The sequence below is a fragment of the Ailuropoda melanoleuca genome, chromosome 13 (assembly GCF_002007445.2).
Source record: "Ailuropoda melanoleuca isolate Jingjing chromosome 13, ASM200744v2, whole genome shotgun sequence".
Lineage (NCBI taxonomy): Eukaryota > Metazoa > Chordata > Mammalia > Carnivora > Ursidae > Ailuropoda > Ailuropoda melanoleuca.
In genome coordinates, this window is record NC_048230.1 from 16,147,517 (window position 1) to 16,173,743 (window position 26,227).

At 42.0% G+C, this 26,227-nt stretch overlaps 1 protein-coding gene across 1 annotated transcript in view; it reads right to left on the reverse strand.

Moving 5' to 3' along the window:
- The window catches only part of ANKFN1 (ankyrin repeat and fibronectin type III domain containing 1), a 385,668-nt gene extending 359,857 nt beyond the window's left edge, over window positions 1–25,811 (reverse strand). Inside the window, exon 1 of the mRNA XM_034640636.1 lies at window positions 25,580–25,811. Within this exon, the coding sequence (XP_034496527.1) occupies window positions 25,580–25,624 (45 nt within the window). The 5' untranslated portion in view covers window positions 25,625–25,811. The remainder of the gene's footprint in view (window positions 1–25,579) is intronic.
- Between the last annotated feature and the right edge of the window lie 416 nt (window positions 25,812–26,227).

Below are 26,227 nucleotides of genomic sequence, written 5' to 3' on the forward strand. Positions count from 1 at the left end.
CTGCAAAAAACTGTTGATGGTATTTTGATAGGGATTGCGCTGAATGTGTAGATTGCTCTAGGTAGCAACGGTGTTTTAACAATACTTGTTCTTCCAATCCATGAGCATGGAACGTTTTTTCCATTTCTTTGTGTCTTCCTCAGTTTCTGTCATGAGTGTTACATAGTTTTCACAGTACAACTCCTTTGCCTCTTTGGTTTGGTTTATTCCTAAGTACCTTATGGGTTTTGGTGCAACTATAAATAGGATCGACTCCTTAATTTCTCTTTCTTCTGTCTCATTGTTAGTGTATAGAAATGCAACTGATTTCTGTGCATTGATTTTATATTCTGCCACATTGCTGAATTGCTGTAAAAGTTCTTATAATTTGGAGGTGGAGTCTTATTGTTGAACAGAAGTGGTGATAGCAGACATCCCAGCCGTGTTCCTGACCTTAGGGGGAAAGCTCTCAATTTTTACGCATTGAGAATGATATTCACTGTGGGCTTTTTGCATATGTCTTTTATGATATTGAGGTATGTTCCCTCTATCCCTACATGCTGAAGAGTTTTAATCAAGAAAGGATGCTGTACTTTGTCAAATGCTTTTTTTGCATCTATTGAGAGGATCATATGGTTTGGTTTTTGTCCTTTCTTTTATTTATGTAGTATATCACATTGATTGATTTGCGATGTTGAACCACCCTTGCTGCCTAGGAATAAATCCCACTTGGTTGTGGTGAATAATTCTTTTCATGGACTGTTTGATCCTATTGGCTAGTATGTTGATGAGAATTTTTGTATTCGTGTTCATCAGGGATATTGGTCTGTAATTCTCCTTTTTGGTGGGTTCTTTGTTTTGGGATCAAGGTAATGCTGGCCTCATAGAAAGAGTTTGGAAGTGTTCCTTCCATTTCTATATTTTGAAACAGCTTCAGAATAGTTATTAATTCTTCTTTAAATGTTTGGTAGAATTCCCCTGGGAAGCCATCTGGCCCTAGGCTCCTGTTTTTTGGGAGATTTTTGATTACTGTTTCTGTTTCCTTGCTGGTTATGGATCTGTTCGGATTTTCTATTTTTTCCTGTTTCAGTTTTGATAGTTTATATGTCTCTAGGAATGCATCCATTTCTTCCAAATTGCCTAATTTGTTTGCATATAGTTGCTCATAATATGTTCTTATAATTGTATTTCTTCAGTGTTGGTTGTGATCTCTCCTCTTTCATTCATTATTTTATTTATTTGGGTCTTTTCTCTTTTCTTTTGGATAAGGGTGGCCAGGGGTTTATCAGTCTTATGAATTCTTCCAAAGAACCAGCTACTAGTTTCATTGATCTATTCTACTGTTCTGGTTTCTATTTCATTGATTTCAGCCCTAATCTTTATTATTTCTCTTCTCCTGCTGGGGTTAGGCTTTTTTTTGCTGTTCTTTCTCAAGCTTTAGGTATAAGGTTAGCTTGTGTATTTGAGACCTTTCTTATTTCTCAAAAAAGGCTTGTAGTGCTATATACTTCCCTCTCAGGACTGCCTTTGCTGCATCCCAAAGTTTTGAACCGTTGTGTTTTCATTTTCATTTGTTTCCATGATTTTTTTTTTTAAACGCTTCTTTAATTTCCTGGTTGACCCATTCATTCTTTAGTGGGATGCACTTTAGCCTCCGTGAATTTGACTTCTTTCCAAATTTCCTCTTGTGATTGAGTTCAAATTTCAAAGCACTGTGGTCTGAAAATATGCAGGGAGTGATCCCAATCTTTTGGTACCAGTTGAGACTTGATTTGGACTTATTATGTGATCCAGTCTGGAGAATGTTCCATACGCACTCAAGAAGAATGTGTATTCTGATGCTTTAGGTTAGAATGCTCTGAATATATCCACGAAGTCCATCTGGTCCAGTGTGTCATTCAAAGTCCTTGTTTCCTTGTTGATCGTTTGCTTAGATGATCTATCCATTGCAGTGAGGGGGTTGTTAAAAGTCCACTACTATTATTGTATTATTATCAATGTGTTTTTAAAATTTTGTTATTAATTGGCTTATACAATTGGCTGGTCCCATGTTAGGGGCATAAATATTTACAATTGTTAGGTCTTCTTGTTGCACAGACCCTTTAAGTATGACATAGTATCCTTCCTCACCGCTTATTACAGTCTTTGGTTTAAAATCTAATTTGTCTGATAAAAGGATTGCTACCACACCTTTCTTTTGATGTCTGTTAGCATGATAAATGGTTTTCCACCCCCTCACTCTAAATCTGGAGGTGTCTCTGGGTCTAAAATGAGTCTCCTGCAGACAGCATATCGATGGGCCTTGCTTTTTTATCCAATCAGATACCCTATGTCTTTTGATTGATTTAGCCCATTTGCATTGAGTAACTACTGAAAGATATGAATTTAGGGCCGTTGTATTTACCTGTGAGGTGACTGTTACTCTATATTGTCTCTGTTCCTTTCTGGTCTATATTACTTTTGGGACTCTCTCTTTGCTTAGATGATCCCTTTTAATATTTCTTGTAGGGCTGGTTTGGTGATCACAAATTCTTTTAGTTTCTATTTCTCCTAGAAGCTTTTTATCACTCCTTCTATTTCGAATGACATCCTAGCTGGCTAAATATTCTTGGCTGCCTATTTTTCTCATTTAGCACCCTGAATATATCATGCCAGTCCTTTCTGGCCTGCCAGGTCTCTGTAGATAGGTCTTCTGCCAATCTAATGTTTCTACCCTTATAGGTTATAGACCTCTTCTCCGGAGCTGCTTTCCGGATTTTCTCTGTCTCTGAGATTTGCAAATTTCACTGTTAAATGGTGGGATGTTGACCGATTTTTATTGATTTTGAGGGAGGTTCTCTGTGCCTCCTGGATTTTGATGCCTGTTTCCTTCCCCCAGAATAGGGAAGTTCTCCACTATAATTTGCTCCAATATATGTTCTGCCCCCTCTCTCTTTCCTCTTCTTCTGGGATCCCAATTATTCTAATATTGTTTCACTTTATGGTATCACTCATCTCTCAAATTCTCCCCTCGTGATCCAGTAGTTGTTTATGTCTCTTTTTTCTCAGCTTCTTTATTCGCCATCATTTTGTCTGCTATGTCACTAATTTTCTCTTCTGCCTCATTTATCCTCCATTTTTTATTGCATCTCATTAATAGCCTTTTTGATTTCAACTTGGTTACATTTTAGTTCTCTTATTTCTCCAGAAAGGGATTCTTTAGTGTCTTCTATGCTTTTTTCAAGTTCAGCTAGTATCTTTATAATTGTTAGTCTGAACTCCAGTTCCAACATCTTACTTATGTCCATACTGATTAGGTCCCTGGCAGTCAGTACTACCTCTTGTTCTCTTTTTTGAGGGGAGTTTTTCCATCTTATCATTCTGTCCAGAGGAGAACAGATGAACAAGAGAACAAAATACTGAAGTGGCAACAACAACCCCAGATAAATATACACTAAACAAATCATAAGAGACCTGAAACCAGGAAAAAAAATTTTTAAATGGGGGAAAAAAAAGAGAATATAATCAGGTGAGCAAAATAGAGCAATACATTGGATTCTGTGTGTATTTTGGTCTGTTTTTTAGAAAACTATATCCCAAAATTGTAAAGAAAGAAAAACATATATGTACAAAAATGAAAACTAAATACAATAAAAGAATATAATGTAACTAAAAATGGAAATTAAAAGACAAGAAAAAACCAACAACAACAACAACAACAAAGGAAGGGATATAGACAGACAGGTAAACAAAACAGCGCAATACACTATCATCTGAGTGTATTTTGGTCAGTTTGTTAGAAGAAACTACATCTCAAAATTGTAAGGGAAAGAAAAACTCATATATACAAAAATAAAATTAAATACATTGAAGGGATAGAATGTAACTGTAAAGATGAATATTAAAAAAGACTTTAACAAAAAAGGAAGGAAAAAGGAAGAAAAAAACCAACAAAAAAGAGAATATGATCAGACAGGTGAGCAGAACAGAGCCATACACTAGATTTTGGATGTATTATGGTCTGTTAGAAGAAACCGCATCCCAAAATTGTAAAGAAAAACTTGTGTGTGTGTGTGTATACAAAACTGTGTGTGTGTATACAAGTTTTGTATACACACACCAAAAAAATAAGATTAAATACAATGAAGGGATAAAATGTAACTGTAAAAATGAAAATTAAAAAAAAAACAGTTGATAAAATAAGAAATTGGTTGAAAAGGGAAAGAAAAAAATTTTTTTAAAACCTAAATTGAAAGACTAAAGAATCATGGGAAAAAAGCCATGACTTCCATATGCTGATTGCCCCAGCGCTGGAGTTTTACAGTTCTCATTGATTAGGAAACTTGGTCTTGGCTGGATGTTCTTGCTGATCTTCTGGGAGGAGGGGCCTGTTCTTTGATAGAACGTCTATGCCGGAAGCGAACTGCACTGCCTTTGCCAGGGGCCAGGCTAAGTAATCTGAAGTGGTTTGCTCTTTGTGGCTTTTGTTCCCTGAAGGCTTTCTGCACAGCTTTAGAGGATGAAAATGAAAATAGTGGCCTCCCAATCTCCAGCTCTGGGGCTGAGATCTTGAGGTCCCACTCCCCAGTAAGCCCTCAGAGAAAAGCAGTCAATCACTCCTGTCTCCTTGGTCTCCAGCTACACTCTGTGCTCACCTGGCCTGTGACCAAGCATTTCTGTCTTGGGCACATGACACCGTTTGGAGTCTCCAAACCCAGAAGATTCCTGTGGCGTGCTCCTGCACCACTCCTCCCAGGGGAAGAAGTGGGGGGGTCTCCCTGGTTCCGCCACTTGTTGGGCCCCTGCTCTGAGAGCAGTGCCCCGACTGTGCTGCAGATCACGGTTTATGGCAACCCCAAGCTGAGAGCCCACTCCTGGGCTGACTGTTTGCAGCCGGCTTCCCTACTCTGATGCCTGGGAGCTCTGCTGCACTCAGGCAACCCCAGTCTTCCTGTGACCCTGAGGATCCTGAGGCCACACTTGTCCCACCAGCTCAGGTTCTGCTCCCACTTAGCTACCTGAGCAATGTCCCTCACTGGAGCAGACTTCTAGAAGTTCTGATTTTGTGCTCCATTGCTCTATGACTTGCCAGTAGCCAGCTAACAGAGGCTCCCTCTCCCCACAGTTTATCTTCCCGTATATCGCCTCAGATTCCTTCTCAGCACCTCCTACCTTGCAGAAAGTGGTCGCTTTTCTATTTGTAGAGTTGCAGCTATTCTTTTCTTAGATCTCCGGTTGAGTTCGCAGGTGTTCAGAATGGTTTGGTAGCTATCTAGCTGAATTCCTGGGGCCAGATGAAATTAAGGTCTCCTTCTTTGAAGAAAATGAATTCATTCTTTTTTAGTAGCTGAACAGTATTCCTGAATATGAATCCTGGATACTGAATGGTTTGTATTTGCCATAATTTCTTTAACAATCCCCTTATATTTGGGCATTTAGGTTGTCTCTGATTTTTCCCTATAAGTCATGTAGTGTGAACATCTTTGTATGATGATGTTATATACTTGGAAGACTGCTGTGAAACAGATGCCTGAGAGTGGAATGGTTTGTCAAAGGGTAAGCACATTCAAAATTTGAGAGGCACTGTTAATTGTCCTCTGAAAAACTTATATAATTCTGACTTGGACATTAGCATTAGGAGATGAGAGTGTCCTTCCCCTGCCCCCACTGCCTGCCTCAACCACCAGAAAGCGACACTGGATATTAAAAATCATTTATACTTTTGCCAGTCTAACAGATGGAAAATGTATTTCCTTGTTTTAATTTGCATTTCAATCAATTCTCGAGAAATAAGCTTTTTTTCTTATGTTTCTTAGCCATGCATATATCTGGGTTATCTTTGTTGACGTATTTTTCAATCTATATGTTGTAAATGTTTACATAGCTCTCTCACTTGTCTTTTTGCCTTTTGAGTCACCTGTCAACTTTCAAGGGTTAAATTTCCATGTACTCAAATCTGCCGGTCTTTTTTCAAGCACCTAGATTTGGAGTTCTGGCCTGTAGGAGGTGTGAAAGGAGAGCCACTGCTCAGTCAGGTTCAGACACGAGGCCACTTTATTCTCAGAAGTCTAAGCTCCTTACTGGCCCTGAACTCTCCATCTGCCCGGAGAAGGCAGCTTCCTTTTGTGTCATTCCTGTTTTCCTTTTTTTTAGCCCAGTCCTGGTTATTAAAATCTTAGACTAAGGTCTGGTCCACAATCCCATCTCACAGCATCTTTCTCATGATCTTTTCCCCTCCTCTGCTATCTAATTCCACTTCCTCTTTTCACTTTTGACCATGCCCATCTTGGCAGAGGTCAGCCCCCAGGAGTGACAGTCCCTTGAGGCACCTGAGGAGTACATGGTTGGTAAGCAGCATCAGTTTCTGCTGCCCTCTGGCATGGAGGGCCTCCTCAGGCAGCCATATCTCCCTTCAGCCCTTGCCAGGGACATATGCCACACTCCTCATGGGAAACATACCTTATGGCTCCTGTCACAGATAAACACCAAGCTCCATCAGCAGGGGTTATAAGAGTGAGGTGGCCCTCTTCTGTGACCACATAAGGACTACAAGGAACTTGGACAGAGTGCTCCTGCCTCCTCACTCACTCTGAGCCACAATCCCATCATGTCCCACTGGTTGGGATACTCTGGCAAGCTCCTTTCTCCAAAGTGAAAGCCCTTTGCTATGTGTGCTTGGAGGGAAATGTGGGGGGTTGGGAGAATTAACACCTCACCAATTGTTCTTTACTCAAGAAAATGACTCTTCCTCCTTCTCTCCACATATATGGGGATTGGGGAGGGTGATGTTCCACGCAGTCCTGAAGCTCTGCATAAGATCTACCTTGGCCCTTTTGTCTGTCAGCTCTACAACACCTGCCCAGGATATCTGTGATTCTGTGACTTAGCAAGAGAAGAATGATCATAAGAATAATGGTAAAGATAATAATTATTGGTGGTAGTTGTTGAACATTTTCCGGAGTTCTGCCTTTGGTGTGATATAATAAGTGGCCAGTGGATCAGTCTCTGCAAACAACAGCTATAAACTTGGGACGAAATATAAAAAATCCAAAATAAATGCAAAGGCTCTAGGGAGTCCACAAAGGCAGGTGAAATCTGAAAGAAGAAATTGACAGACGGTGAGTTCCTCATTTTGTTGCAACTCTGTCCTAAGGGTGAATCTAAGCCATATTGTAGACATAGGCCAGCTGAAGGAATAAGGGAAAACCTACTATCTTTCTAGTGTGAGAAATCAGAAACGGAACTCAAGGTAGCCATAGCCTCTGGAAAGTGAAGAGGGAAGCCCAGAAAGGAGAATGACAAAGTAAAGGAGCCCTAGTTTCTATGTGTCAATTCTGCCCAATCTCTGGTTCATTCCTGAACTACGTATGTGTGAGGCAGACTGAAAACCACCCAGATAAAAGGGTTGAACTGAGATTTGAACTGCTATCTACCACAATCAAGACAGAGTGTATAGCTTGAGTCTAAGCAAGTTACTGCCTGCTACAAACAAAAACCAAAAATAACGGTGAGAGTGGACATCCCTGTCATGTTCCTGACCTTCCCCCGTTAATAATGATATTTGCTGTGGGCTTTTCACAGAGTATTAGAAGTCCCAGCCTCAGCAATCAGACAATAAAAAGAAATAAAAGCCATTTGATGAATGGGCAAAGAGGAAGTCAAACTCTCATTCTTCACAGATGACATGATACTATGTGGAAAACCCAAAGATTCCCCCCCACCCCCAAAATTGCTAGAACAGGAATTCAGAAAAGTGGCAAGACACAAAATCAATGCACAGAAATCAGTTGCATTTCTATACACTAACAATGAGACAGAAGAAAGAGAAATTAAGGAGTCGATCCTATTTATAGTTGCACCAAAACCCATAAGGTACTTAGGAATAAACCAAACCAAAGAGGCAAAGGAGTTGTACTGTGAAAACTATGTAACACTCATGACAGAAACTGAGGAAGACACAAAGAAATGGAAAAAATGTTCCATGCTCATGGATTGGAAGAACAAGTATTGTTAAAACGCCGTTGCTACCTAGAGCAATCTACACATTCAGCGCAATCCCTATCAAAATACCATCAACAGTTTTTTGCAGAACTGGAACAAATAATCCTACAATTTGTGTGGAACCAGAAGAGACCCCAAATCCCCAAAGGAAAGTTGAAAAAGAAAACCAAAGCTGGTGGCATCACAATTCCAGACTTCAAGCTCTATTACAAAGCTGTAATCACAAAGACAGCATGGTACTGGCACAAAAACAGACACATAGATCAATGGAACAGAATAGAGAACCCAGAAACGGATCCTCAGCTGTATGGTCAGCTAATCTTCGACAAAGCAGGAAAGAATATCCAATGGAAAAAACACAGTCTCTTCAACAAATGGTGTTGGGAAAATTGGACAGCCACGTGCAGAAGAATGAAACTGGACACATACACCGTACACAAAAATAGACTCAAAATGGATGAAAGACCTAAATGTTAAGAGAAGAGAATCCTAGAAGAGAACATAGGCAGCAACCTCTTCAACCCCAGCACCAGCAATTTCTTGCTAGACTCATCTCCAGAGGCAAGGGAAACAAAGGCAAAAATGAGCTATTGGGGCTTCATCAAGATACAAAGCTTTTGCACACAAAGGAAACGGTCGACAAAACCAAAAGACAGCTGACAGAATGGGAGAAGATGTTTGCAAATGCCATATCAGATAAAGGCTAGTATCCAAAATCTGTAAAGAACTTATCAAACTCAACACCCAAAGAACAAATAATCCAATCAAGAAATGGGCAGAAGACATGGACAGACATTTCTCCAAAGAAGACGTCCAAATGGCCAACAGGCACATGAAAAAATCCTCAGCATCACTAGGCATCAGGGAAATACAAATCAAAACTATGATGAGATACCACCTCACACCAGTCAGAATGGCTAAAATTAACAAGTCAGGAAACAACAAATGTTGGCGAGGATGGGGNAGACTCTGAACCATAGGAAACAAACTGAGGGTTGCTGGAGGGGAGGGGTGTAGAGGGATTGGGTAACTGGGTGATGGGCATTAAGGCAGGCACATGATGTAATGAGCTCTGGGTGTTAAATACAACTGATGAATCACTGAACTCTACCTCTGAAACTAATAATACACTATATGTTAATTAACTGAATTTAAATAAAAAAAATTAAAAAATAAACAACAAAAAACACTTCAGAAAAATATAACAGAATCTGGAATTTCTACAACAACACAATGGCTAGAGGAGAGGTGTAAATTGAGGAGATCGGCATTTAAGTTAGCTGCCAAGGTTGCCAGTGAGTTAGGCAGAGAAGGACAGGAAACAATTTTTTTTAAAGATTTTATTTATTTGAGAGACAGAACAAGAAGGTGGAGGGGCAGAGGGAGAGGGAGAAACAGACTCCCCACTGAATATGGAGAAAGACGCGGGGCTTGATCCCAGAACCCTGGGATCATGACCTGAGCCAAAGGCAGATGCTTAACCGTCTGAGCCACAGAGGCCCCAGGACAGGAAACTATTTTTAAGAAAGTGCACAAAAAGAGCCAAAAGTGGAAATGACAGGAGCCAGGAGACCAGTCCAAAGAGTATAACGAAGGTAAAAAAAAAAATCCACAGGTACATATACAGGTACATGGCAGGGCTAGAATAAAAACAAGAGCAGGGCCAGCTATGAGGAAGCAGGCTTGAGACAAGGATTTAAGAGATTAGGAAGACAGATTTGGGTCAGATTCACAGGCTGTAGATCAGCAGGTTTCCCCTGTGAGGATGGGGCACATTTTGCCTGTTCGTGAAACGCCTCCTGGCCCTGCAACTTCAGGTTCTTTTTCCCTTTATCCTTTCAAGAGGAGAGCACTGAACAGGCTGATTCGAGAGTTACCACTACCTTCAATGGGTAAAATAAAAAAAATCCAATGGTTGGTCAACAGAGTGGGGAAGTCTTATTTTAGGTGAAGAAGGATCATCTGTCCAGCCAGCACAAGAAAAAGTTCAAACTCTCTCTAATATGACCTACCCTGTATTCTGTCAAATAACAAATATAGTGACATAATTTGGTCTGGGTGGATGAATCTCCTCGTCTGGTTACTCCCTATCAGTGTTAGATCAATGTTTTACTTTCGTCTTGAGGAGAAAGAGATGCCATAAGAACACAAAATCTTAGCAAAGATCTTTTTGTGTCCATGACTGTGATATCAGGACCCTAGAGATGTCCCAAAAATCAAATCTCTCATTTGGGACTAATGAAATTCTTAATATTATAATCATAAATAAGTTGGTAACAGACTGAAGAGAAATATTACCTGCTGATGTTTACTCAACAGGATTTTTGTTTCTTCTTGTCTCCCTGCTTTCTGCCACCAAACCACCTATCTAGTATAATTGAGCAGCGATATAACTTCAGCATGTGGCACTGACTCAAAAATTTCCCAAGGTATCCCCATTGTTATAAAACTAAAGAGAAAATTCTCCATCGGATTAACTCCCGCTGGACTCAAACTCCAGAAATTCCTAGTATAAACCAAGGGGCCCTTGTTTGTCTGCAGCCTTGCATAGCCCCTTTTAAACAAGCCAACCTCCAGGCACCAAAGGCACCTGGACATGCCACATCTGAGCAGGACACTCAGCGTATCTGGAGCCGCCACCTCACCCTGCCCCATGCTTTGCTCTCTGATGCCCATTTATCCCAGCTTCAGTTTGGGCTACCCTCCATTTTACTCCCTTGCTCTTCAGAATGGGCACTTTATACTGCTTCTTAGCTTGATTGTTGGTTTCCTCTTTGACTGCATTTCTCCTCACCACAGTGACTGTCCTGGCTTTGGTGATGTCAAGTTAAAACTCTCATCTTGTCCAGTCTAGCCTGGCTCTGAGGATCTTCGACAGACCACAGACCCTCAAACCCATGTTATTTCCATAAAATGATTGTAGACTGACACCTGGAGAGATTGACCTTCCAGAACATGTCTCTGCAGTTCAATTTCTTTCCTTAGAGTGGCAACTGAAGAAGTACATGAGAAACGGAGTCTCTTTGTCAGAGTCCTTGCACATTTAGGCAGAGGCTGTTCTTTCAGAAATGGTAACTCTCTCCAGCTACTGGGATAGTGTCAATGTTACAGATACATTCTTTTCTGGATAAGGAGGCACAGGAAGGCTCTGCCTTATTATTACAATATATAATGAAGGAAGAAGACCCTGCCATCCCCTGAGCATTATGTCTAGGTCCTCTAGGGCTAGCATTCTATGTTCATTACCAGGATACAGCTGGCTTTGTGGAAGGAGAATTTACTTGGAGTAAAATCAGCCTGAGTTTCAAGTTTACCCTGCTCCTGAGGCTTTGGGACTCAGATTCCTCATGTATAAAATGAGTATGTTGCCCAGTAGATGTGTGTGTGTGTGTGTGTGTGTGTGCGCGCGCACGCGCGCGCGCTCATGCACACGTTGTGCCAAGTACTGTTCCAATCACGTTATAAATGTTACTTCATTTAGTCTCTATATATTATAAAGCAGGTACCATTGTTACCACCTCACTCTATGGATGGAGAAACTGAACCACAAAGAAATCAAGCTGCTTCTGAAGGATACGCAGCTAACAAGTAGCAGAGTCTGAATTAGAAGTTGGTCTCTTAACCACTTCAGAGTTGACGCTCTTAACCACTGCCCTCTGCTGTCCCCACATAGTACCCCCGTAGTTGGTACTCAGCAAATGAGGGCAATTATAACAATCACTGCAATTATATCCTCACCACATACTAAGGGCAATTCCAGAATGTGTTGTCTATTCATTCAACTAGCAGATTATGTAAATGCGCTGAGTGCTTGTATAATGCAAATGTGCTTACAAAATGTGAAATATAAATTAAATCATTTATCTCTCCATGCACTTCTGCAACATCTATCCCCATTGTAGCAGCGGCACCTGGTGCCCCGTGGGTGTTGAGCGAATGCTTATTAATTTGTAGCTCACACTGTCTGGTTGTAGAACATAACAATATAAATATTATCATTAATATTACAATTGTCAAAAATAAGAATTCCATATGAAAGAGTAAGTGCCACCAGAACACGAGTGTACAAAGGCCCAGACTTAGTGACCTTTCCAAAGTCTGGCAAGTTCTAAATGCTGAAGCAGATGCAGGGTCATCATCTTTGTTCTGAGAGATTTGTTTCTGTCTTTGGGAACTCATATTTTCTGAGAAATTTGACATTTCTGCCTCTCAGTCTTGCTCTCAAGTTTGGCCACTTCAGAAATTTGACAAGGGCATGCAAAATCACCACTTGCCCATACCTGCCATTAACACTTAAACAGTTCATGTTCAGCATCTGTGTTAACCTCTTGTTGGAGAAAGCTTGCAGAACTAGGACCCTAATAATCACTAATGCACAATGTACCAGGCCACAATGTACTAGCTCACCCTTTCCTTTCATGTTAAACTCACCATCTTAACTAAGTGGCCCTTTGCAAAGCCAGCCTTGTGACTAATGGGCCTTTGATCAGTTTGCTTCCTGACAGCTGTACATCTAAATGAATGTTTATTCCAATTAAGTAATGAACATTGATTCTTCCTACCCTCTGACTGCAAAACGTCCATTCATCTCAAAGCACCCCCACCATTCTTATGTCAAGGATAATATCTTCTCATTTGAGAAAACTCTGCTTGGGGGCTAGAGCATGTACAGTCTAGAACACTGGAGAAAAAGAGCAAGGGTTGAAAAAGTAGTGGGACAGATTTTCTAAAATCCGCTAGCATGATCTAGTGTGGTCAGGAAAGCTACAATTTTTTGAGCACCTGCAATTGCTAGTATGTAAAGTACTCTACATTATTTCATTTTATCCCCCTATTAATCTTATAAGTATCATTAGATCCATTGTATAGAGGAAGAAAATGAAGCTAGGGGGTTGGGAGGAGTAGCTAAATGACTTGCTGTGGTTATGTGGCTGGTCAGGGACTAATGTTCAAATGGCCTAATTCTAGGTTCTACATGAAGTTTTATTTCCCCAACACCTTGGATGATCATTATAGTTTTCTTATACACTAGAAATAGTACTGGGTTTGAGATCCGGCTCCATTTCCTGCTAGCTCTATGGCCGTGAATAAGTTGCATATCTTTTTTGATCTAGAGCTCTTCATCTGCAAAGCAAAATATACCAGAATCCACCCTGCTTACCTGACCAAACACTTGTGAATGGGATTTGCACATAATCATGAGCTGTCCCAACTTGATGGATTATTGGCATGTTTATAAACAGACTTTGTTAATCTGTTGCAGTCTCTGAACCACTCTGACACTTTGTTGCTTCCCCTTCCTGACTCTCCAAAAGCAACACTTGGGTCGACTTTGCCAATAACAGATTTGTTTTCATTATTAGGGATGATTCTGTCTTGAAATTGGAACAGAAATGGCAGTTGAATATGCTTTCATGGGAATTTCAAAGATTCCCTTTTTCTTGGGGAAAGAGGAAATAGGAGCCAAAGGAACAGCAATTAAATCTGTAGTTTCAAAACAAATGCTACTAAGGCACAGATGATATCATGCAATAGTTGGAATTTCTCCTGTTTTCTCAGGCTAACAGGGTGGGGGCAGCCCTCTGAAATCTCACACCAGCTGTCAGCATCTGTTCCAGGGGTTGCCACTCCCATGTATCTCTTTGTCAAATTCCTCTCTCTCCAACCCAAAGCTGTTGGACTTAGCTCCTAGCAAAACCCAGGAAATCATGAGGGAGTTTGGTGCTGCTTCTGCTCTCTGGGGCTCATGAGGCATCAGAGGGCTCTTACTCTACGTGGCAGTTTCCTAGGATGGAGACTCACTGATCACATAACAGTAACCATGAACTGAGGAGTCTATGTCCTGACAGATGATCCTCCCAGCCCCTCCAATGCCAGGTAAGCTGACACACCCTACAGGAGACAAGAGGAAATTGTAGCCTGTGTAATCAGCATTTCCTCTCAAGTGTACTGAAATCCCTGTGTATTTTATCCAGAAAGTAGACTAATCAAGGAATACCAGGCTGAATCTAATGCCCATTTTGTGCAAGATATTTCCTGGGGTTTAAAAACCAGTAAGACAGCTTGACGGTTCCACAAAACGTTAAACATAGAATGACCAGGAGACCCAGCAATTCCACCCCTGGGTAGATACCCCCAAACTGACAACAAGTACTTAAACAAATTTTTATACACAAATGTCCAAATACACTGTAGCCGAAAGGTGAAGACAACCCGAATGTCCACCAACAGATGACTGGATATACAAATTGTAGTGCACTTCTGTGACAGAATATCATTCAGCCACAAAGAGGACTGAAGTACTGACACATGCTACAATGTGGATGAACTTAAAAACATGTTCAGTGAAAGAAGCCAGCCACAAAAGGTCACATATAGAATGATTCCATTTACATGGAATATCCAAAATAGGTAAATCCACAGACAGAGAGAGAAGACTGGTCATCACCAGGGACTGAAAGGAAGAGGGAATGGGGACTAAGTGCTTAACTGAAGGGCTTTATTTTGGAGTAGACTGATGGAAATGTTTTGGAACTAGACAGGTGTGGTTGTACAACATCACGAATGTATAAAATGCCACAGAATTATTCATTTTACAATGGTTAATTTTATGTTATTAAATGAATTTCATCTCAATTTCACCCTACTACCAAAGCCTGTGACTTCCCCTGAAATGCATAAAAATAAAGATAGATTGATGAATGGACAGACATAAATATGTGACAAAGAACAAAATATTAATTGTAGAATCCAGGTGGTAGGTCCATGGGTGTTCACTGTAAAATTCAATATTTCAATATATTTATACATTTTTATAATAAAATATTAGGAAAATAATAGAACCTGGCACTTAGCATTCCATCGGGCAAACTGGAAAAGAGGTACTAAAATCCTGTTCTCCAACATAGGTCTTCCTGTCTTGGACATAGCCAAGGATGTGTTTGGGAATTTTTCAGGATAAATTAGCTAAGCTTTTTCCACTATATGCATTCCTCACTTCCCCTTCTCACCCCCACTTCATCCATCTGCAGATAAAGCCATCATTTCATGATAATAACTGCTATTTACATACATCTGCCACAGCCAGATCCTCTGCCAGGAGATTTATATTCATTATCTCCAATGCTCTTACCACTCAAAGTAGGTTACAGTTGAGAAGCCTTCCATAATAATGAGTAATACCACACAAAATTAAAATATATACATTCTATACAACTACATTGTATAGGAAGTAGAAAACAGACAAAATGACTTTATGCTATTTAGAGGAGGATAATGCTACCCTTTGTTGGTAGTTGACTGGAAGGCTCATGGCATCATTTTGTTTCTTGACGCAACGTTGATTACAAGAGTACATTCACTTTGTAAAGATCCATTGAACTATAACTATGCTTTGCCTTTTGCATATATGCTATATATTAATAAGAGTTTAATAAAAATGAACCAATGAAATATAAGTAAAATTAATTAGTAAAACCAAAAGCTGGTCTATTGAAAGATTAATTTAAAAATCAAGAGAGGGGTGCCTGGGGGGCTGAGTCACTTGAGTGTCCAACTCTTGATTTCAACTCAGGCCATTTTCTCAGGGTTTTGAGATTGAGCCCTGTGTTGGGCTCTGCACTGGATGTGGAGCCTGCTTGAGATTCTCTATCTCCCCCTCTCCCTCTGCCCTCCCATACCCCGACCCTCTCCCCACTTGCACCTCCCCCCGTCAAAAAAAAATCAATTAGGAATAAGAAGGGACATTAACTGCCATTATGTAGGGAGTTGCAATTTTACAGAATACTGTAGAGCAGGTTTATTCCAACAGCCTCTAAAATCTTGATGAAATAGATGCTTTTCTAAGAAAACAACTAAAACTAGGATTGTAAGTAAGAGCAGTCAATCACATACTTTGCTGCTGTCTGGAGTCCAAACAATAGCTGAATTCACAAATCCCTCTTCTCCTGTTAACACCTGTAGGGGCCACAGCAGTAAATACACAGAATGACCAATTGGTGAACAGATAGGAGCCCCTATGAATTGTAGGCCCCTTGTTCTGCAGAAGCTATAAAACCCTGCCAAAGAAAGAAGGAGGTGAGGGTCACTGTGGTCAGAATCTAAATCTATTTCTTATCAAACTGGAGCACTGGGCTGCGTCCTTGTTGCCTTCTTGAGGCCAGGTGATGACTAAGTAAGAGTAGATGGCTCAAACCTATCGAACAGATGCAATGCTATATTGGGGACAGCGATAGCATTTTTGTTGTAATAAGCATCATTTTGCTTAAAAACAGGAAACCACCTTTTGATTATCTGACAGGTGGCTGGAAATGTTACTTCTGCTTTAAGTAGGTTTTCAAAGAAAAGTCAACCCATGGGACTCCTGGGTGGCTCAGTTGGTTAAGCGTCTGCCTTCAGCTCAGGTCATGATCTCAGGGTTCTGAGATCGAGCCCCACGTTGGGCTCTTTGCTCAGCAGGGAGTCTGCTTCTCTCTCTCTCAAATAAATAAAATCTTAAAAAAAGAAAAAGAAAAGTCAACCCATGTGGCATGGAGGGAAAGGAATACAACAAAAGTTAAGTTTAGGCAATAATCCATTAGCAGCTGGGCAGGATATAGTTGAGGAAACATTTTCTCTGCAAGCCCTAACTTGACACCTTGAGATAACAAACTTCAAGCAGGAAGAGATGGTCAAATGAATGAGACACTGCAGAAAGGATCAGAAGGGCCAAAGGGAACCAGGTTTTATGACGCTGGACAACCTAAACTTTCCTGTCATTTCAGAAAGGCAGCTTTTGTAATGAGAGTGAAAGTCAGCACAGAAATGACTGAAACGTGAGTGGAGGAGGGGTCCTTTCTTGGAAAGGTGGGTGGAGGTTAGGAGTTGTGAGGTATGGTGTTGTTAAAAGAGGTTTTAGGGGTGCCTGGGTGGCGCAGTCGTTAAGCGTCTGCCTTCAGCTCAGGGCGTGATCCCAGCGTTCTGGGATAGAGCCCCGCATCAGGCTCCTCTGCTGGGAGCCTGCATCTTCCTCTCCCACTCCCCCTGCTTGTGTTCCCTCTCTCGCTGCCTGTCTCTCTCTGTCAAATAAATAAATAAAATCTTAAAAAAAAGGAGGTTTCAATTTTGTAAATTTATACACTTATATCAAAAAGTTTTACCATACTGTATAAAGGTTTCAGTTTTGAATGCAGAATCACAGAGATGGTGGTTTGTTTGTGATTAGGAAGGAACTAAGCATATTTGTAGGCTAAAGGGAAGGATCAAGCTGAAAATGTTAAAGTTACAAAAGAGAAAGTGGAAAAAATGAATGAAGCAAGATCCCAGATCCAGGAGGATGAGAGTATGTAGACTCAAGGGAAAGGTTTGGCTTTAAAAAGGAGGCTGGGTTAACAACTAGCATTATCTCTGTAGTGGCTGAATACTGGCCCCCAAAAAGTCATGTCCATTTCTAAATCACCAGTACTTATGGATGTGACCTTACTTGGAAACAAGGTCTTGGCAGATGTAATTAAGGATTGCCGGACGAGATCAATCCAGTAACTGGTGTCTTTATAAGAGGAAAAAGAAGCAGCTTTGAGACACACAGACACAGAGTAGACCCACAGGGGAAAAAGCCAGGTGAAGGTGGAGACAGACGGGATCGTGAGCCCCAAACCAATGAAAGCTTCGAGCCACTAGGACCTGAAAGAGGCAAAGACGGATTCTCCCCGAGAGCCTTCAAGAGGGAGGATAGCCCCGCCAATACCTCCGCGTCAGGATTCTGGCCTCCAAGAAATGTGAGAGGATGAATTTCTACTGTTTTAAGCCACATGGTCCGTGGGCATTTGTTATGGCAGCCCTGGGAAACTAATACAACCACCAAACTCCAGGTTAAAAAAGGCACCTGTAGAATGAGCAAACCCAAGATATACTGACATAGTTCAGAGATGTGTCCTCACTCAGCGGTTGGGTTAGGAGGCCAGTCAGCTTAGTAAAACTTTATCCCTGGAACAACCATGGCTGTGTTGACCTCAGCCTTGAATGCATCCTTCCTAGCTGACATCCAACTTTAGCCTTGCACTTTCCATCGCCCTAGGTGGCATTTCTCACAGTGCCCCCAAACCTCATCCTGCTTGCTTTCAGTTCAAAGTATTACATCCTCCAGTCTCTCTCTGCAAACCATATATATTTGCATGAAAAGTCCAGTTAAGGAGGCCATGAACAAAAGGCATGTGATATTCTCTCTGTGTGTGTATGTGTATTCTCTGATTTAATTCAGGCAGCTGCTCAGTTTCTCCTGGGCACCCATACAAACACCTACCTTCATGGTTGGTCTAACTTAGTTCTGATTCCTACCACTTAAGTTCAAGTTCCTCAATTCTTCATGACTTAATGTGCCACCAATTACAGCAAAACAAAACATTGAGAATCATTTTTGAACCATTTTAGCTCCCTAGCTGGGATTCAAAGAAAGAGGATATTAATTCTATATGTCTAACTCACTGAGAAATTCCCAATCTAGAATCACTATAGGTCATCCAGATTCCAAAGGGGGCATTAGGGGGAAAAAAATGCGATAGAGGAACACATTCATTGGATTCACATTTATTTAGTACCTACGCACCACCATGTAGTTGGCTAGGTATTAGAAATATATGTATGACTAAGAGGAATGAGTCTGACCTTCAAAGAACTCACTGTCTCCATGTGTAGTTGTTAAAAGCCATTTGACTGAACAATGCGAGTACAGTAGGATACGCATTATCTTTGGTGTAAATGGTATAAACTGCTTGGGGATCTTGGGAAGGGAGTATTTCTGGAGATGAGGTAGGGGCTCATACTCGATACTCTCCAAATGCCCTTCTAGAACCACCCTCCACTTTTCCCACCCGCTCTGTGCTCCTGGAAGTGACCTCTAGACAACTGTACTGTCTGGGCACTGGTGCCTTCTGGCTTCCAGATGGGTTCAGTCAATGGGAAGACATGACAGGGTGGAGGAGAAAGAGCTACCTTCCATTCACAATGCACACTGTCAGGGACTGCACTGCTCTAGGAAAGGCCACAGTTTCTGTCTAGAGGTTGCTCTTATGATCTGGTCATGTTCTATTAACTGCTCCCTCCTTCCAGCTTCCAGAAGCTGCTAGCCTTGGTCTGCTTCCCCATTCCACCTTGGCTTCCCTTAACTTTCCCTGCGTCATTGTAAAGAGTGAGTCCCATCACGCAACTCCCTGCAACCACTCATTAGGATGTACCACCTGTTTCCCCTGTGCAATGCTGGGGTTGAGAGATGCTTCCCAGAAAGCATGACCTTTGAACTCTGTTCTGAAGAATGAGTGAGTTTTTGCAGGTGCATACAGGTAGGGTGGGGTGTCCTAGGCTGAAGCGAGAACATTGTTGAGGCAGGGAGGCCTGGGAGAACACTGCACATTTGGGGACACATAAGTAATACTTATCTTCTTAGAGAGAGGCCTACAGGGAATGGGGAAAGGAAACTGGAAAGCTGAAAGGTCTTGGATGCTGTGCTAAGGCTTTCAGACTTTATCCGATTAGATGACGGGAAGTTCAGAAAACACTAACAATATTCCGATATCCTGAAGCCCCAGATACCCAGGCCTTTTACGAAACCTGTATTTCAGAAATGATGGCTAATATAGATCTCTGGTCTGAATTTAAGTTTTATTGGTTTTGTACTCTTCCCTGTATTGGTTAATAAAATTCGCTCCTAGACTGCGCGCTAAGGAAATGATGTTTTAGAAACATCAAATCACTTCAAAGTCTTTTCCCCTCAGTTTATTGGGTCTTCTAGTTACCTACTATGGGAAAAGGGAATATTCCTCTTGAGAAATGTCATGGTTTCACTCAGTTATGGAAAACTTTACTTGATGTGACAATCTTTCACCGATCCTTATAGAAAGGAGTGATTGATCAGGGCTAAGATTCTTGGTTCAGTCTTAGGGAGGGGGGAAGGAAGAGGGAAGCCAAAGTAACCTACGGTAAAGGTAAAGGCCTTTACCAGATCTGGTAAAGGCTAGCAGAGGCCTTGTGTGGGAGGGTAGGAAGGAGGAAGCAGCAAGGAAGAGAGAGAAGTTCAGAGCAGCGAGGTCTAATAGAAACACGATACAAACAAGGCAAGGCACATGTGCACTTTTAAATGTTGTAGAAGCCACATTGTTTTTCACTTTTTTTTAAGTAAAAAGAGGTGGAAGTAAGCCAAATGTCCACTGATGGACGAATGGATGAACAAAACGTGGCATAACCACCTAGTGGAATATTATTCAGCCGTAAAAAGGAAAGAAATTCTGACACATACTACAATATGGAGGAATCTTAAGGCCACTTATGAGTATTTAGAGTAGTAAGAATCATAAAAACAAAAAGTAGAAAGGTGGTTGCCAGGGGTTGGAGGAAGTAAAAATGGGGAGTTGTTGAATGGGTATAGATGATCAGTTTTGCAAGATAAAAAGAATTTCAGAGCTAGATTGCAGAACAATGAGAATATACTTAACACTACGGAAGTGTACACTTGAAAATAGTTGTTGACATGGGGCACTGCTCAGTCAGTTAAGCGTCTGCCTTCGGCTCAGGTCATGATCCCAGGTCATGACTCCCTGCTCAGTGGGGAGTGTGCTTCTCCCACTCCCTCTTCCCTCCCTCTCCACTTGTGCTGTCTCTCGCTTTTTCTCTCTCAAATAAATAAATAAAATCTTAAAAAAAAAAGAAAATGGTTGATGACAAACTTCATATTATATGCATTTTACCACAATTTTGAAATAGTTAAAAAGAAGCAATAAAATTAATTTTTAAAGCATATTTTATTTAGGGGCGCTTGGATGGCTCAGTCAGTTAAGTGTCCAACTCTTGGTTTTGGCTCAGGTCATGATCTCAGGGTCTTGAGATCAAGCCCCAAGTCAGGCTCCGTGCTGGGTATGGAGCCTGCTTAGATTCTCTCTCGCCCTCTCCTTCTGTCCCCCCCACACCTGCGCGTGAACTCTCTCTCTCTGTCTCTCTCTCTATACACATATATTTACAATTTAAACCCTAATATCCACAACATTATCATTTCAATTTGTAATCAATACAAATTTAGTAAGATAATCTATATTTTTTCATACTGAGCTATTGAGATCTGGGGTATTTTTTTATTTACAATTATGGCACTCAATCTGAACTTGCCACATTTCAAGCATTCAATAGCCACATGTGGCTAACTGCTACCATATTGGGATAGTGCAGGTCTAGAGCTCTGGAACAAAGGTGGGTGCACCAGTGACTTGCCCCATGATGATTATCTTTTTTCAGAGCCTTCCTTTAGGAATTTGCCTTTGAGGTAGCACCCAGCATGGGAGGAGACCTAAGACTTTTGTGCAGCATCATAGGACGATGATCCAAAAGCCATCCCAGAACCCCAAGTCAAAAGAGATCAGAAAAGGCACTGAGCTCACCTCCACTGTCCCAGGCAAACCCTTTGCTGCGATGGCTCTGGCCCTTGATCAGTGCTAAGCTGGTGCATCTATGACGTGCGGTCAGTGGTAACAGACATCAGAGTGAGACTCACTAGCTCCGTGACCTTGGACAATTTGCATAACATCTCAGAGCTTGAATTTCTTATTGGTGGAACAGAGGTAAGGATGGTGGACTCTTATAAGGGTGTTGTGAGAATTATATCAATGCATGCATAAAGCTTTGGGGAAAGGTGCCTGGTGCACAGCAAATAGTGTTAGTCACCACTGTTATAAAATCACCATCACCATCGTCATTATATTCACCATTAGTACATCTCAGCCATAAATAGTGCTTGACATTCTTTCAGACTTTCGATCATTCCCTCAGCCAATGTTAAACAAGGTGATGGTGAGTAAGTGAATAAGAACACAGACTCTGGAGCTAGATGGCTTCTGTTCAAATTGCAGTGCTAGCATTTTCAATCAGAGAGAGATTCGTTTTTTCCCTCAGTGTCTCCTCCTCCCCTCCACCTTTCCCCGATCCCCACACACAAGACTCCATCTACCCCCTAGCATAACCTCCTTGTCTCTCAACTCGTAAATCTGCAAAATGGGAATAATAATGGAAACACTGTGTCGGACTGCTGTGAGTGTTGAGGGCAGTAATGTAGATGGAGCACTTATCACATGTCCTGGCAAACCTCAGCAAGGTGGAAGCTGCTACTGCTGGGTGAAAGACTGGAGATGCAGCAGGGAATAAAGCAGATACCATCCTCGCCTCTCAGGGCATGAACTTGCAGCAAGCTAGCCCTTAAACCAATACCAATAATAGAAATAAAGGCTGAGGAGTGTCCTATGGGAAGTGCAGAGTGTTATCATGTAGGAAGTGCTTACTAATGTCTTTCTTAAGTACTTGTACTATCATCTAAAAGCCTGTTGTCCTCTCCTTAGTAACGAAAGCTCTTCTCTCACTGGTAGATCACGAGCACAGCATTTCTCTTGGATTGTCCAACATCTGAAGCAGCAAGACCTCCGTTCCCTCTTAGACCACTGCCCCCTCCCTTCCACTTGAATTCAGACACATCAGTGGCCTGCCAGTTGTGTGAGGCAGTGCTGCTTCTATTAAGCCCTTGCAGACCGAGTCAATAACACCCTTCAAAAACTCACATGTATCAAACCTGCTTATGGATGGTAAGAAAACCGTGTTCCCAAGGCACAAGTCATTTCCCATCTGTGTAGGTTAGGGTGGGCAAACACATACCGAGTTTCTGTGTGGCTCCCACTGGGCACTCTTGGCCTTTGCACAAGGAATGACAAAACGAACAGGAGATTAGCACTGAAGCAATTTATGGTGAGCTATACAGGAGGTGAGAAGAGCACAGATTAATCTCCAAATTGACAAGGTACAGGGTAGAGGAAATAAAAGAAATAACAATTGTTGATAAAACTGTCTTTACAGGAGGTACGAACTGAAAAAGAAGCATTCTACGGTTCTTATTTGCTAAGAGCCGGCATTCAGCCCTGTCTGACCTGCATTGTTAAAGCACATGTATTTGGGAGCACACACGGCAGTGAGACTCTACAGTATGCTCCTTTCGCCCCTGATAAGCTTAGCCAGTCCTCAACTTCTGCAGGACCCCACACCCACCTACTCTGTCAGGCCTCAGCCTCAAATCCTGCCCAGGGAGTGAGCCCACCTCTACGCTGGCTCTGTCGGGGCCAAGGAGCCTGTCGGGACTGCGCTCCAGGGCTTGGAGATAATTCCAAGCTGGCTTCATCTCCTGTGATCCCCTCTCATCTCTCTTAGGTGGTCTGGTACAGGATGGAGACCTTCTGCCTCACCCCTCTTTACTCCTGTTTACAGGGATGGAAAGGGGAGGCTGTTGGACTTGGATTCCTCATGGGAATTCTTGACAAAATGAGGGAACCTGAGGAACTACAGGCTTGTCCTGGGAAGGATGACACCCCCTGGCTTACCTGGACTCAAAGCCAGCTTTAAGAAAGTGACCAGTACCTTTTTATAACTCCTAATTTAGAGAGAGAGAGAGAAAGAAAACAAGAATCTAATGTGCATGAGTTTCTAGATAAATCTACGTTTATCCAGACTAGATTACTGATGGTTTTTGGACAATGAAAATATGTTACAGAGAACAGTTTGGTAATAGAAAAGCCACAAAAATGTTCATATTTTTTACCCATTAATAGCAATATTGAGAATCCATCCCCCCTCCCAATGTTTTTATAAAGAAAGAGAAATAAAACTGCTTTATGCACAGAAATATTCACAGTGGCCTAACAATCATGGGAAAACTAGAAGCAATTTAAATAGCCAACAATTGCTAAACAGATTATGGCATATCCACTTAAGGGATTAATCCATTTAATCCAGCCATAATTAGCCATCAGTGAAAATTGGCTGGACGTTGGGAAATCACTTATGGAATAACACTGGGAAAAGAAAGAGCAAATAAATATATCTAGACTGTGGTTATAACTGTGTCAAAAAAGACATATTTGGACAAAGGCTGGGAGAGAGCTCAGAGAAGAAAGGGAGATACTAAAAGGGCAATATTAGGAGTAAGTCTTTAAAAAAAAAAGTTGATAATGGGTCCACAACGCATCTCTACCAGTAACGCCAAAAATAAATCATAACAAAGCATAGGCATCAGATTACTCATCTTGCCTCATTTGTTTGGCTTTCCCTGGGTTCCTTAAGTTAGATCCTTCCAACCTGTATGGCAAGACCCCACGTGTAATGGATGGAGCCCAGACAACGTTATGCTGCAAATATTGAACCCTTTCCACTGGGCTAGCCGCTCATCCCCAACTTGAACAGCCTTATCTGTTGACCCTGGAGTGCTGTGGTATGAGAAAGTTGGAAAGTACTCCCTCGGTGAGAGGATTCCTGTGAAGCCAATCCCCTGGTTCCTATGTCATGCACGCCCCATAACAACTTGGGAATGGGGGCCCTGACGCTCCAGCGTAATGGCATTCAGTTGTGCAGCCCCGCATGGGCAGCCTGCTCTCCTCCTAGCCAAGTCCCTGGGGGAAGTGTCTCCGAGTCTTTCACCTTCATAATGCACAGCTGCTCAAAGGCTGCTCTTAGGACAAGGAAGTGTCCTTCCTTGGCCCCCTCCTTCTTCCCTTTTTCCTCTTCTCCTGGAGAAGATCAACTTGTGGCACATTTACAGCAAATGCTCATGCAGGTAAACACTCAGCCTGACATAATTGGCCACATCAAAGCTTCTAAAGAGAGAAGGAAGGAAGGAAGGGTGGGAAAACAAACAACAAAAAAGCAACCATGTCTTCAGAAAAACAGAATCCAAGCAAGTGGGTGCCCGGGTGTACTTTTGCTCAGCTCATTATTTAGCATCAGTAACAATTACCCAAAGATGTTAACCGGCTCCCTATGCTAAGACAAACTGCTGCTGGGCTGCACTAGTGGTTTAAATAAAACATTTTCTCCTGCCCCTTTGCAGCTTCAATCTACCCAATGTTCACAGTAAATTCCAGAGTTTGATTAAAAACAACAACAACAACATTAACAAAAAACTTCCCCCAAGTTCAAGAAGGCATCAATGCTGTCAACCCTGAGAGACCTACTTATTTTCCTGGGCTGAGCAGATGCATGAAATGCAGCCCATGCTTTTCCATGCCCAGGATATGCCCACTGAGCTCTTTTAACGGAGAGAATGGGGAGGTTAAACTGTGTTGGATTTGGTGCTGTTTACTATAGACGACTTGAGCTGAGAACCAGAGATACAAAAGTCACCCTTGGCCTTTGTGGCTAGCAGGATTGTAAACACCCCTGCAGACGAGCAGCTCTGTGGCAAAAAATCTCCGTGAGAGCTACACATCTGCAAAAGAAACTTGGGAAAGAAACCCTCTGAGAGAGTCCTTCCACTCAGAAAAGCTCTCTCAGGCTCAGGTGTCTTTCTGCCATGCAGCCCACTCTCAAGGATGAAGGAAAAGAAGAAGAAGAAAAAAGAAAACAAAAAGAAAAATTCCCCACCTGCTGCTTACACGTATTACGACCAGCGGAGAAAATGCAAGTGCGTGTGGGCACACTCTTGCACCTCCTTTGGAAGAGGAGGGCAGATCCCAAATGCACTAGTTAATTGTGTAAACCATCCCTCCCACCCACACACGCACGCCCACCTCTCAGCCAAGCCCCCTCCCCAGCATTCCTTTCCCAGCTTTAATCATAAAACGCTACTCACATGTGGCAGCTTCAGCCTCCCTCTACCTCTTCCCAGCCTGTGCATGGGCTCCAGTTGCGGCTGCTGCTGTTGCCGCTGCGGCTGCTGCTTTTTCTGTTGCAAGTGAAACAAACCTTCATCGACAGAGATGGTTTTCCTCTGGGCTGCTTTGTCTGAGATTCCCCAGATGAACACCGACTCGTTTATGTCATTATCTGAGTTCGATAGCTCCCCTAACACAGGCAAGGCTTTGGGGCTGTCATCTTCCACCGGCTGGGCTTCTGGTGAGAGAAACAACAGACCTGAAACTGACAACTGATCACATCAAAACACTCCAGGGGATGGCAACCCAAGACTACAGAAGTAACACATTAGCTTGCAACGATACCATGCACAGGCGTAGATCATCTGTCTTCTCCTGGCACTGTGAGCCTAACCACGTTGAAAAGACATTATTTATGAACCTGCAGCTTGCAGAATGACTCCAGGTGAAGCCATATGGGCATTATAAAGCACAGTGTCACAGAAGGGTTCTGCCATCCTCAGACACATGCAATGGCAATAAGGGTATACCATTCGGTAGCTAGAAGTTAAAGGCTTTCAGACAGAACAAGTTTTATACACGGAAGGAGACTTAGGTTCAAATGTGAGCTCCATCACTTAGTAGCT